Source organism: Macaca thibetana, chromosome 1 (genome assembly GCF_024542745.1).
Source record: "Macaca thibetana thibetana isolate TM-01 chromosome 1, ASM2454274v1, whole genome shotgun sequence".
Classification (NCBI taxonomy): Eukaryota; Metazoa; Chordata; class Mammalia; order Primates; family Cercopithecidae; genus Macaca; species Macaca thibetana.
Window position 1 is genome coordinate 51140669 of NC_065578.1, and position 14895 is coordinate 51155563.

At 43.1% G+C, this 14895-nt stretch overlaps 1 protein-coding gene across 1 annotated transcript in view; it reads right to left on the bottom strand.

Annotated features, from left to right (window-relative positions):
• RAB3B (RAB3B, member RAS oncogene family) overlaps positions 1-14895 on the bottom strand; it is an 84443-nt gene that overhangs the window by 27730 nt on the left and 41818 nt on the right. The window contains exon 3 of the mRNA XM_050803566.1: positions 2540-2658. Within this exon, the coding sequence (XP_050659523.1) occupies positions 2540-2658 (119 nt within the window). The remainder of the gene's footprint in view (positions 1-2539; positions 2659-14895) is intronic.

Here is a 14895-nt window from a genome sequence, read left to right on the forward strand (position 1 = left end):
TTGGGATGCCAATACCCAGCACAGAACACAGAGTAGAGAAGGTGTCAGTGAATGTTTGATAAATGAACGAGCCAGTGAATGGTTAGTCCTGAAGCAGATCTTGAATCTGACTCTACCCTGACACTGACAATCCAACTCAACCCTAACTGCAACCTGAACCTATTACTGACCCTGTTCTTAAAGCTGATCTTATCACCAACCTTCTCACTTATGGTGAGAAGCCATTCCCCCAAAGGATGGAATTCACTCAACCACCACTTCTTGTGGGCCCACAAGAAACCAGGCCCCATTCTGGGCACTGGGGCTTGGATGGCAGGTAGGGGTGAGGCTGAGACCAAGTTACCCACAGACAAAACTCAAATGCCGGGGCTTGGGAGAGATAGACACTCAGTCTTCAGACTCAAGACAGGTAACTTGGTCCAGCTCTCCTTATCTCCCATGCTACTCTTTTTTTTTTTCTTGAGACGGAGTCTCGCTCTGTCACCCAGGCTGGAGTGCAGTGGTGTGATCTCGGCTCACTGCAAGCTCCGCCTCCTGGGTTCACGCCACTCCCCTGCCTCAGCCTCCCGAGCAGCTGGGACTACAGGCGCCCGCCACCACGCCCAGCTACTTTTTTGTATTTTAGTAGAGACGGGGTTTCACCATGTTAGTCAGGATGGTCTCGATCTCCTGACCTCGTGATCTGCCTGCCTCAGCCTCCCAAAGTGCTGGGATTACAGGCGTGAGCCACCACGCCTGGCGCTACTCTTTCTTTCACCTTCCTCCCTCCTCCCACCCCATTTCCTCTCAGCTCCCAGATTAGCAACAAACTCAGGTTATTCTTGGAGGAATCATCACCAGGTGTTAAAGTCACTGTGTTCCTGAGGCAGAATGAACAGAGACTGAGGGAGGAAGGGAAGGGGGTCAAGGCCAACAGGGAAATGGGCAGTGCGGAGACACTTCAGGGGAGATGTGATGAGAGAGAAGAAGAGGAGCAGGGAGAGGGGAGGAAGGGAAGAAAATGATGAGTGGAGAGAGTAAAGGAAAGGGGAAGAGAACAGAGGAAGGAGAGGAGAAAAACCCAAGGTAGAGGGAAGAAAGAGTTATTAAAAAGGAAGGGGCAGAAACGAGGAAGAAGAGGATAACCAAGAGGCAGAAAAGAACACAGACCTCCAGGAATGACAGACATGCTGATGACACCCTGAACTGCTGGTCAGAACAGGGGAGTGTAGCAGGCAGCCCACAAGGTCACTCTCAGCTCAAGCTGTGTATGTGAAGCCAGCACAGCTTCACACAATTATGACAACTGCTCCCTGGGAGAAGCGAAATCCTCAAAGGGTCACTATTGGGCAAAAGGGAGCAGGAGATGAGCCCAGCACTGGCCTGCCCTGCTGCTGTGTGCCTGGCCTGCTCGGCCTCTCTGATTCTGAAGGACAGCCACTGCACAGATGTCCCATCTTCCCCCATCCTCATCTGAGCAGGGACACTGGGTCCTGGCCCTCCCTCTCACGTGTCCTTCCCCTCAGGCTCCCTTCTCCTGGGAATCGTGCCCCCGGAGGAAAGCTATAAGTTGCTCAGAGGTTGCAACTGTGGGGTGCTGTACTAATTTCCATTGTATATTGAGCCTTGATGAACTTGGACTATATGTGCTCCTGGACACCCGGCTCAGCTCAGGGATAAACTTTATAGAGAAGTGCTATGTGGATTCACTCTCCACTAGAGCTACAGTAATCTTCCTGAAACACAAATCTGAACGTGTTGGTTTCTAATTCATATGTCATCATCTATGGGACAGAATCCAAACTCCTTATAGCAGCACACAAAACCCTTCGTGACCTGTGCCCTTCAACACTCACACCTACCTTCTCACCTTTGCACATCTGTACTCGTTTTCTGGAACATCCTTATTCATTTGTCCCTCGAGCTAACTCCTGTTCATCTTACAAAATGCAGCATATGTGTCAGCAACTTCAGGGCACCTTCTCTGACTCCCTAAACTGGGTCAGAGAGCCCTCTGCTGGGTTCCCACAGCTCTGATGACTGGCTTCATCACTGCACCTAGCACACATTTTCTTTTCTTTTTTCTTTTTAGACAGAGTCTCATTCTGTTGCCCAGGCTGGAGTGCAGTGGTGTGATCTCGGCTCACTGCAACCTCTGCCTCCCAGGTTCAAGCATTTCTCCTACCTTAGCCTCCTGAGTAGCTGGGATTACAGGCACGTGCCACCACACCTGGCTAATTTTTGTATTTTTAGTAGAGACGGGGTTTCACCATGTTGGCCAGGCTTGTCTCGAACTCCTGACCTCAGGTGCTCTGGCCACCTCGGCCTCCCAAAGTGCTGGGATTACAGGCGTGAGCCACTGCACCCAGCCTATCACATGATATTTTCATTCCTGCTTATGGATCTATCTTCCCCTCTCATCTGTGAACTCCTGAGGCCAGGAACCATGTCTGATTCATCTGGGTCATCGGGGCTTCCTTAGCACGCAATACAGGACCTAGCACATGTTAGGTTTTAATGAACAGTTTGCTAAATTAATGAATGAATATGAGTCTCATACCAGTCTTGGACAGCATTGAAGGACTCTTCATTGGTGATGTCATACATCAGAATGAAGCCCATGGCCCCACGGTAATAGGCTGTCGTGATGGTCCGGTACCGCTCCTGCCCAGCTGTGTCCTGGGCAGGAAAAGAAAAGAAGCAATCTCTTAGAAAGTCGGCTTTGGTTCCTAAAAAGTCCCCAAGACAATTAACTAATAACCCAAGGCATTTTTTTTTTTTTGAGACAGAGTTTCGCTCTTGTTGCCCAGGCTGGAGTACAATGGTGTGATCTCAGCTCACTGCAACCTCTGCCTCCTAGGTTCAAGCGATTCTCCTGCCTCAGCCTCCTGAGTACCTGGGATTACAGCCATGCACCACCATGACCAGCTAATTTTGTATTTTTAGTAGAGACGGGGTTTCTCCATGTTGGTCAGGCAGGTCTCGAACTCCCAACCTCAGGTGATCCACCCGCCTTGGCCTCCCAAAGTGCTGGGATTACAGGGGTGAACCACCGTGACCAACCCAAGGCATATTTAAGGAGCATCTATTATGTGTCTTGTATTGTGCTTGTTGACTAGAATAAAATGATTTTTAAAATCTCATAGAATTCAATAAGAATAATTAAAATCCTAATGGAAAAGTGGACAAGAGGCATGAACAAGTAAGTCACAGAAGAAACGTTGAGTGGGTAATTATTACATAAAAAGTTTTAACCTTATTTTTGTTTCTTTTTTTTTTTTTTTTAAGACAAAGCCTTATTCTGTTGCCCAGGCTGAGTGCCCTGGCACAATCATAGCTCACTGCAATTTTGAATTTCTGGGCTCAAGCAATCCCCCCACCTCAGTCTCCAAATAGCTAGGACTAAGGTTTTGTGCCACTGTGCCCAGCCCCTTATTTTTAATAATTCCCATTATTGATAAGCATGCAGTGAAATATATAACTTCACATCTTGCTTGTGGGAGTGGAACTTGGTTTAGCCTTTCTGGGAATCAACTGGGAAGTCTTAAGAGCATTAAAAATGTACATACTCTTTGACCCATAAATATTCCTTCTGGGAATTTTTCCTACAAAATTAGAAAAAATTTCCCTATAAAAATAGAAAATCAGACAAATACGTATGCACAAAAACACATTTGTTACAACTTTATCTAACAGTGAAAACATATCATCAACTTATATATTCAACAACAGGAGAATGATTAAAATATAAGAATTTTTATGTAAGTTCATGTATGTAAGAATATTTAATGATATGAGACAATACTTGTATGTGTGATCTATTAGTTTTGTAACTATATGTGCACAGAAAAAAATAGAAGAAACACATCAAAAGGTTAATAGAGACTATCTTTGAATAAGAGACAAGAATTACTGAGATTTTAATTTTCTTCATGTAATTTTTTTTTTTTTTTTTTTTTTTGAGACAAGGTCTCACTCTGTGACCCAGGCTGGAATGCAGTGAAGCAATCTTGGCTCACTGCAACCTCCAACCCCTGGGCTCAAGCGATCCTCCCACCTCAGCCTCCTGAGTAGCACACCACCATACCCGGCTATTTTTTGTATTTTTAGTACAGACGACATTTTACCATGTTGCCCAGGCTGGTCTCAAACTCTGGAGCTCAAGCAATCCACCCACCTCAGCCTCCCAAAGTGCTAGGATTACAGGTGTGAACCACTGTGCCCAGACTTCTTCATGTATTTTTATTATCTCTACGATGAGCACGTATTACTCTTATATAAGAAGAAATAAACAGTTTTTCAAAAAATAACTTGAAGACACTTCTTAATCATAAGTAGTTCATAGTCTAGTTGGAAAGACAAACACATAAGCAAGCAACAAAGACAAGACCAACAGCAAACTGGGATGCCTCCAAATTTTCCACACAGTCCTCATGTGAGGGACCAGCCAATCTTCTCTGTATCATTACAGTTTTACAATGTGCGATGCTTAAGCATGTATAAAACATGTCCTCATATATTATCTCATTTAAATTCTATGAGATTCCAGTGAGGTAGGTGTCATTATTATTTACATTTTATAGTTGAGAATGCAAAAAATGCAGAAAGGGCAAGTGACTTTCCCAAGGTCAAGGTCACAAAGCTAGTGACAAAAAGCTAGGCCTTAAATCTGGGACTTTTTTTTTGTTTGTTTGTTTTTAAAGAGACAGGGTCTCACTCTGTCACTCAGGCTAGAGAGCAGTGGTGCAATCATCACAGCTCACCACAGCCTTGAACTCCTAGGCTCAAGTGATCCTCCCACCTCAGCCTGCCGAATAGCTAGGACTACAGGCGCTTGCCACTGTACCCAGTGTTTTTTGTTTTGAGACAGGGTGTCACTCTGTCATCCAGTCCTGAGTGCATGATCACTGCTCACTGCAGCGTCAAATTCCCAAGCTCAAGTGATCCTCCCACCTCAGCCTCTCAAGTAGCTAGGACCACAATGCACGTGCCACCCTGCCTGGCTAATTTTTTTTACTTTTGTAGAGACAAGGTCTCACTATGTAGTCCAGGCTGGTCTGGAACACCTGAACTCAAGTGATCCTCCTGCCTCAATCTCCCAAAGTGCTGGGATTACAGGCATGAGCCACCGTGCCCAGCCAAATCCAGGACTTCTGATTCCATGTCTAATGCAGGTACCACCACACCTCCATCAATGAAAGATTGCTTTATTCACAAGCATCTACTGAATGCCATCTATAGTTATAATAAAAATAAATAATGAGAAAAATAATTTCAGTATGCCATTATTTTTATATAGGTTGCACCTGTTATACACAAATGTTGGAAAACCCTGGAGAATATATGCTGTTACTCTCATCTTACAGGTGAGGAAACTAAGATTCATTCAGAACTAATCTTTCTCTCTCCTGCACCCATTACAAAATATTGCCTTAGCCATGAACTATACTTAGTGTGATAATAACATGGAACAACCACCACACCTACCCTCAGGAAGCCTCAATAGAGTTGTGAAGGTAGCTAAGATATAACAGCAAATTGATAATCAGCAATATGCTGATAATATGTCATCAGCACCAGATATTTAAAAAAATGAGTTAGCCAGGCATGGTGGCTCACGCCTGTAATCCCAGCACTCTGGGAGGCCAAGGTAGGTAGATCACTTGAGGTCAGGAGTTTGAGGCCAGCCTGGCCAACATGGTGAAATCCCATCTCTATTAAAAATACAAAAGTTAGCCAGCCTTAGTGGTGTGCACCTGTAATCCCAGCTACCTGGGAGGCTGAGGCAGGAGAATCACTTGAACCCGGGAGGCAGATGTTGCAGGAAGCTGAGATGACATCACGGCACTCCAGCCTGGGTGAAAGAGCGAGACTGTCTCAAAAGACAAAAAAATGAGTCACACAAGTTCAGGTAAAGTAGAAACATGGTGGTTTGGGGTAGTCATGGAAGATGTCAAAGAGGAGATAATATATCCGTTAGGATAGGCTGGGTTCTTCAGGAACAAGCAATCTCAAATCTCAGTAGCTTAAACAACAAGGTTTTATTTTTTATTATTATTACATATCCATTAAGGATTGGCTGCGTGCTCTGCTTTTAGTCATGTTTATTCCAGGATAAAGACTGACAGAGCAACTACCAGAGGGGAAGAAAGTATGTGAGTCATGTATTGGCTCTAAAAACTTCCACTTTTCCTATTTCATTGGCCAAAGAAAGTCATAAACCCACACCCAACTTTCAAGGGGTAAGGAAGTGCCATACTATCATATGCTCAGGAGGAAAACTGGGACTATATGGTAGAAGGCATAATGATCCCCATGGGTGGAATCGGTACCAAGCCCAGGAGCATCACATGAAAATGTGCTTATTTGGCAATATAAGGAGAACAACTTTTCTAAAGAAGAGTTTTCCAAGCAGAAAAGTAAAGGAGTGGTATTTTGGCAGACGGGAGAGTTTTTGACAGTGAGTACTCCTGAAGAACTTAAGGAATGGTGGGAGATGGGACATAGGTAGGTGATGAAGCTAGAAAGAGGTCTGAATACTATGCTATGGGGTATGGACTTTATCTTTTAAGATCAAAGATTTTGAGCCAAGGGATTAACATAATTAGATCTGAGATTTAGAAAGATCACTCTAACAATGGTGTAGAGGATGGACTGGAAGGAGAAAAGATAGGAGGCAGGAAGGCTGGTTAGAAGATCTTTGCAGTAGTACAGGTCAGACTAAATAAGAATTTGAGCTAGAATGGTAACAACAGGCATAGAGTAAGAACAGATTCATTGAGGTATTTAAGAGGTAAAATTACAGGGAATGGTGATAGATTAGATGAAGAGAAGAAAAACAAAGATAGCAGTTGTTTCTGTCAGGTCTTGGCTTCTCCATGTCCTCAGCAATTCAGCTCTGGCCCAGACTGGCATAACCTTACTCCATAAAACAAAACCTGCATCTAACATACTCACCCTCCTTGGAGAGCATACAAATCACCATCTCCTTTTCACTGAGCAAGGTCTTTGAGCATCTTACTCTCCATCTGACTCAGCTTATAAAGTATTCCCTCTGAACACATACAGCAGTTCTCCCTATGAGTTCTGGAAGATATTTTCTCCAGCTCATGAGTGAGTGGGAGGATAAATGAATAGATGAATGGATAAGTGAGTGAATGAATAAATGAGTGAGTGAACATTTAACACTGGAAATCTTAGACATTATTGAGAGATATCTGCCATATCCACATCAAAGCTCTGTGTGTTTGTAATTAAGAAACATCAAAGCAGTATTTGATCCACTCCTCCCATGCCCTTGCCTCTGCTTCCTGAGCTCCTCAGAGCCAACTCCAAAGAAGAGACTGCCCACTGATCTGTAGGTTCAGTCCCTAAATCCTGTCCTGCAGGATTTGGAATTAAGCCACTCTTCCTGGTCTAGAGGCCCAGGCAGGATTTCTGAGTGCCTGCACTGCCATCAGGCCTCAACTCTCCTCAGTCTACCTACACTATGCCCTGTTATTCTGTGAGAATGTCTAGTCTTCCATCTCTGCCTGAAGCCTAGCCCCGTGCCCAAGCTCTCCAAAAGAAGAGTCTTGTCACTCAACTGAATCCCAACTAATTAGAAATTCTGGTATATACCCCATAAATGAGTTTGGACATGGAGTCAGTTTTATCTCTGTACTACCAGTATGTAGCACAGGGCTGTGCACACAGTAGCAATTCAACCACTGTTTGTTAAACAAAAAGGCCATATAGTCTTGAGGTTAAGACCATGATCTTCGGAGTTAGGCTTCTGGGTGTGAATCCTGATTCTACCACTTACTCACTATGTGACTATAGTACACAGCCTCTAAAATGGCTTCTAAAATGTCTCCTGATATTCATGCTTTTGTGTAATCGTCTCTTTGGGCAACTTACCTATTGGAGCCTTAGTTTCTTCATCTATGAAGTGGGAATAATAACAATACTTCATTTTATTGCACTTCAACTTATTACACTTTGCAGATATTGCATTTTTTACAAATTGAATGTTTGCGGTGACCCTATCTCAAGCAGGTCTATCAGAGCTATTTTTCCAACAGTATGTGCTCACTTCATGTCTGTGTCACATTTTGGTATTTCTAACAATATTTCAAGTCTTTTCATTATCATTATATCTGTCATGTTTATCTGTGATCAGTGATCTTTGATGTTACTATTGTAATTGCTTTAGGGTGCCATGAACCACACCCATATTAAGGCAGTGAACTTAATGTTGTGTGTGTTCTGAATGCTCCGCCAGCCAGCCATTCCTTCATCTCTCTCCCTCTCTTCAGGACTCCCTATGCCTTGAGACACAACAGTATTAAAATTAGGCCAATTAATAACCCTACAATGGGCCGGGCGTGGAGGCTCACACCTGTGATCATAGCATTTTTGGGAGGCCGAGGCAGGTGGACCACTTGAGGTCAGGAGGTTGAGACCAGCCTGGCCAACATGGTGAAATCCTGTCTCTAATAAAGATACAAAAATTAGCCAGGCATGGTGGCAGATGCCTGTAATCCCAGTTACTCAGGAGGCTGAGGCAGGAGAATCACTCGAACCCAGGAGGCAGAGGCTGCAGTGAGTCAGGATCACACCACTGCACTCCAGCCTGGGTGACAGAGCAAGACTCCACCTCAAAATAATAATAATAATACCACCACAATGGCCTCTAAGTGTTCAAGTGAAAGGATGAATTACACATCTCTTGCTTTAAATCAAAAGCTAGAAATAGTTAAGCTTAGTGAGGAAGGCATGCCAAGAACTGAGATGGGCTGAAAGCTAGGCCTCTTGTACCAAACGTTAGCCAAATTGCAAATGCAAATGTAAATTTATTGAAGGAAATTAAAAATGCTACTCTTGCGAACACATAAGTGGTAAGAAAGCAAAACAACCTTATTGGCAATATGTAGAAAGTTTTAGTGGTCTCTGGACAGAAGATCAAACCAGTCACAATCTTTCCTTAAGCCAAAGCCTAATTCAGAGCAAGGCCTTAACTCTCTTCAATTCTATGAAGGCTGAGAGAGGTGAGGGAACTGCAGAAGAAAAGTCTGAAGCTAGCGGAGGTTGGTTCATGAGGTTTAAGGAAATAAGCTATTTTCATAACCTAAAAGTGCAAGGTGAAGCAGCAAGTGCTGAGGTAGAAGCTGCAGCAAGGTTATCCAGAACACCTGCTAAGATCATTGATGAGGGTGGCAACATTAAATAAGTGATTTTCAATGTAGACAAAATAGCATTGGAAGAAAATGCCATCTAGAACTTTCATAGCTAGAGAGAAGTCAATGCCTGGCTTCAAAATTTAAAGAACTGGCTGCTTCTCTCGTTAGGGGTTAATGCAGCTGGTGACTTTAATTTGAAGTCAATGCTAATTGACCATTCTGAAAATCCAAGGGCCCTTCAAAATTATGCTAAATCTACCCTGCCTGTGCTCTGGAAATCGAACAACTAAGCCTGGATGACAGCACATCTGTTTACAATATGGTTTACTGAATAATTTAAGCCCGTTGTTGAAACTTACTCTCAGGAAAAAATATTCCTTTCATAATATTCCTGCTTATTGACAATGTGCCTGGTCATCAAGATCTCTGATGGAAATATACAAGGAGATTAATGTCTTCATGCCTGCTAACACAACATCCATTCTGCAGCCCATGGATCAAGGAGTAATTTTGACTTTCAAAGCTTATTTGGACCTGGGCAAAGTAAATTGAAAACCTTCTGGAAATAATTCACCATTCTACCATTAAGAATATTTGTGATTCATGGGAGGAGATAAAAATATCAACATTAATAACAGTTTGAAATAAATTGATTCCAAACTTTGGAATTATGGATGACTTTGTGGGGTTCAAGACATCAGTGGATGAAGTAATTGCAGATCTAAGATCTTGTGGAAATAGCAGGAGAACTAGGATTAGAAGTGGGACCTGAAGATGTAACTGAATTGCTGCAATCTCACGATAAAACTTGAATGGATGCAGTTGCTTCTTACAGATGAGCAAAGAAAATAGTTTCTTGAGATGGAGTCTACTCTGGTGAAGATGCTGTGAACATCCTTGAAATGACAACAAAGGATTTAGAATATGACATATACATAGTTGGATAAAGCGGTAGCAAGGTTTGAGAGGACTGATTCAAATTTTTAAAGAAGTTCTACTATGGGTAAAATGCTATCAAACAGCATCACCGTGCAACAGAGAAATTTTTCATGAAAAGAAGAGTCAATCAATGCAGCAAACTTCACTGTTGTCCTATTTTCAGAAATTGTCACAGTCACCCCAGTCTTCAGCAACCACCAACCTGATCAGTCAGCATCCATGAACATCAAGGCAAGACCCTCCACCAGCAAAAAGATTAACACTCACTGAAGGCTCAGATGACTGTTAGCATCTTTTAGCAATAAAGTATTTTGTTGGTTTGTTTGAAACAGGGTCTCACTCTGTTGCCCAGGCTGGAGTGCAGTGGCGGGATCAGAGCTCACTGCAGCCTCAACCTCCTGTGCTCCAGTGATCCTCCCACCTCAGCCTACCAAAGTGTTAGGATTATAGGCATGAGCCATCACATCTGGCCTAAAGTATTTTTTAATTAACATATGTAAATTGTTTTAGGCATAATGTTACTACACACTTAATAGGCTACTATAGTATAAACATGGCTTTTATACGCACTGGGAAACAAAAAATTCATGTTACTTGCTTTAGTGCAATATTTACTTTATTGTGGTGATCTAGAACTGAACCTGCAACATATCTGAGGTATGCCTGTACCTACCTCAGAGTTTTGTGAGGATTAATAATGTTATTATATGCGAAGTGCTTAGAACAGTTCCTGGTGTGTAGTAAATACCACAGTCACCAGTTATTGTTTTTGTACTTCCAAAGACAGTTCCAGCAGCAGCCAGCTTCCCAGGGTCTGCCCTGCTAGAGTGGATGGGTCTCACGCTGTATGAGTCATTTCCCATTCCATTCAAACCTGCCCAGGGCTGCCTCCAGCCAGAGCATCAGTATAATGTTTCCCTTAAAGAGCAGCAACATGGCCTGATAGAAAGAGAATGGGTGAACTTAAGAGTTGAGCAGGCCTTGACCTAACTCCCAGCTCTGCCATTTATCAGCAATGTGATTTTGGACTGGTTGGTTATTTTCTCTCTCTGAGGCTCAGTTTCCTCACATCTGGAATGGAAATAAAAATGCCTACTTGGTAGAGTTTTCATAGTAAGATGTTTTTTAAGTGTCTGGCTTATAATAGGTATCCAAACATAGAAGTGTTTATTATTTAATTTTTAAATTAATTTTTTAAATAATTGAGCCTTAGTTTCCTCAACTGTAAGGTGGTGATAATAATATTATACTTTGAAGTGATTGTGTGAGAATGACAGATAATGTAGGGGTAGAGCCTAGCAGAGCACTGGCCGCATGGTAGGTGCTCAATAAAGCCCATAGTAAGTGCTGTTATTACTGTTGATATTGTTGACACTTTTATTTCACTTAAAGAAAAGCAAGGTTGGAAACACAACACTCCAGCTCTCACTATCCTGTGCTCTATGGAAAGCAGCCCAGAGAATCACTCCTGAATCTTTCCCTTTTATTTTTAAAAATCACATTGACGAACATTGATTCTCCTCCCACTGATGAGAGTCAGAAATAGAACCACAGAGGAGATGGGAAGGAGGAGAAGGAAAGAGGAATGACTCACTGGCTACTTGAGGAAGGAGACCATGTCATCAAGAGAAATCAACTCACTTCTACACAACAGACATTCATGGAGCTCTTCATACTGGCAGAGGATTATGCCAGAGAACAGACATGAGAGTAAGCACCACTGCTTTGGTCTCCCATAGCCCGGTCAGTGTGGCAGACAGACACATGGGCAAGAGAGAAAGGGACTAATGTTAACTGAACACCCACTATGTTCTGAGCACTTTGGTAAGTGCTTTATATATGAGACCCATTACATTATTTGTGGTAACAAAGTAACACTGTTAGTTGGGCATTACTACATGCTAGGCACATGTTAGGAGGCACCTTTCTTATTTTATTTGATTTTCAAAACACCCTTCTGAAATACTACTATCTCTATTTACAGATGAGGTAAAGTTTTAAATAACTTGCCTAAGATCTTGCAGTCAGTTCATTTCAGACTGAGATTCAAACCTGGTCTGTCTGATTCCAAAGCTTGTGCTGTTTCCAGGATGTCGTTTACATTATTTCTCTTAATTGTTATATCAGCTTGAAGGAGGACAAGTTTGAGTCCCCATTTGATATATGAATTAACTGAGGCTCATGGAGGTTAAATAAATTGCTAGGGTCACAAACAATAAGGAGGCAGACAGAATCCAAATTCTGGCCAGGCACGGCGGCTTATGCCAGTAATCCCAGCACTTTGGGAGGCCGAGGCAGACGGATCATTTGAGCTCAGGAATTCAAGACCAGCCTGGGCAATATGGTGAAACCTTGTCTCTTCAAAAAATACAAAAATTAGCTGGGCATGGTGGCATGCTCCTGTTCTGTAGTCCCAGCTACTTGGGAGGCTAATGTGGGAGGACACTTGAGCCTAGGAGGTAGAAGTTGCAGTGAGCTGAGATTGCACACTGCATATCAGCCTGAGCGACAGAGTGGGACCTTGCCTCAAAAAAATAAAAATAAAAAAATTCAAATTCTGTCTTTTGACCAAAGCCTGTGCATTTTCAACACAGCCTAAAGTCCAACCTGATTTGTATTCTTGATCCTCTTCAGCCCCCAAGATCCTCTCCAGCCTCCCAATACAGGAGGCCCTCTAACCATGTCTAAGGCTTCCAGGGACCAACCATCTCCCCTCCACCAGAGCATAAGACTGGAAATCACCTGGAAAGCTTAAATGAAATCACATGTGATCCAACATATACTCTCCATTTCTTTTTTTTTTTTTTTTTTTTTTTGTTTTGTTTTTGGAGGAGGAGTCTCGCTCTGTCTTCCAGGCTGGAATGTAGTGGCGTGATCTCGGCTCACTGCAAGCTCCGCCTCCCGGGTTCACGCCATTCTCCTGCCTCAGCCTCCCGAGTAGCTGGGACTACAGGTGCCTGCCACCACACCCGGCTAATTTTTTATATTTTTAGTAGAGAGGGGGTTTCACCGTGTTAGCCAGAATGATCTTGATTTCCTGACCTCGTGATCCGCCCGCCTCGGCCTCCCAAAGTGCTGGGATTACAGGCGTGAGCCACCGCGCCCGGCCCACTCTTCATTTCTTCGTAAAGTTTTCCTCATAGTCGTCACACATGCTACATTCATTTCTGCTCTACATCTCTGTTCATGCTACTCTCTGCTACAATACACCCTCTGCCAGCTTCTCTACTTGTCTTGACCATCAGATTTTTGGATTCTAGAGTTAAAAGGAAATCTTAGAAGTCATTCAATCCATCCTCTCACTCAAAATAGGAATTCCTTCCACAACATGCTTGTATTGAGTGGTTCCAACTTGGACACCCACCACCTCACAAAGCAGCCATTCCACTGATGGACAGTTCTGATTACCAGAACATTTCTTCCTTTTGTTGAGCTGAAATCTACATACGGTAATTTCTATCCACTGATTTAATACTGTTCTCTGGAGACACAAAGGATAAATCTAATTCTTTACTCATGTGGCAGCCCTCCAAATATTCAAATCTTTACACTTCCTTAACTCTTAGAGTTTACAATGTTTTCTTCTTATTATCTCAGTTTATTCCCTGAGAAACCCTGTGAGATAAGGACCATTATCTCTATTCTATAAAAATGGCAACTTAGGCTTGAAGAGGTGAATGACAGGAAATCATGAAAGGGGGCTTAAATAAAACCAGGTCTTCTGCCTCCCAACAGACCATCCTCTTTCACAAGGCTACTTCACTGATTTAAATCTCTTGTCACAGGGGCCTTGACTATTAGCAGAACAGCCAGAGAATAGTGAAGGGAAGTTGAAACCAGCTGAAGGAAGATGTTTAGCCCTGGGGAGGGAGTGGGGGTGATGGTACTGCTACCTTCAACTATTTAAAGTGCCTAAAGGCACTTCTCTTTTCCATTTTTTCAAATCTTCACTTGGTGCTGATTCTGTGCCAAGCATTGGTTAGGTCCTGAAGATAAACAGATGAATACAAGCCGGTACTTGCTTAAAGTCTACAGTGTCTGTTACCATAGGAGGTAAACATGTATTGGGTGGGGGTTCTGAAGCAGGAAAGGCCCATTCCCCGAGAGCCTTCCTAGTGCCCTTCCCTGAGGTAATGCTCTCTCTTCAGAGCTCAGCTCAGCAGAGAAGCTGACCATCCTGGAAAAGTCACATGCTCCAATTATATGCTTTCCTGGCACCATGAGCTTCTCCTTTGTACCACTCACTCCCACTGTAATTTTGTATTTATTTGTGTAATTATTTGATTAAGGTCTGTCTCCCTTGCCAAACTACCAGTGCCACAAGAACAGGATGTCTGGTTTTGCTTACTATTGCATCTCCAGTGCATGCCACAGCACCTGGAACATAGGGCCAGAGTGTTCCAATAAATATTTGTTGAAAGGATAAAGGTATGGGGGTGTCTGTAACAATTTGGATAGAGCACATAGAACGTCAAATGGTCCTTCTGAAAAATCCAAACCTACCCATCTCCATCTGCTGGCCTCCCAAAGCCTACAAGATGGAGTCCAAGCTTCTCAGTAGATACAGACCCTTCAGGATCTAGCTCAGGCTTCCCTGCTAGTTCCTTTCCTGTCATTCCTAGACTGAAACAATGAGCTCTGGTTTTTGCCTTAACTACTTGTGGTTTCCCAGCTCCCTCACACCCCTGGGCCTTTGCATATGCTGATCTTTGCCTGGAATGCCCTTGCCTTATATAATTCACAAACATATTCAAAGGTCACATCCTCTGAAGTTTTCCCTAACCTTCTTTCCCCACAAATTCCTCCCCTGCCCTTT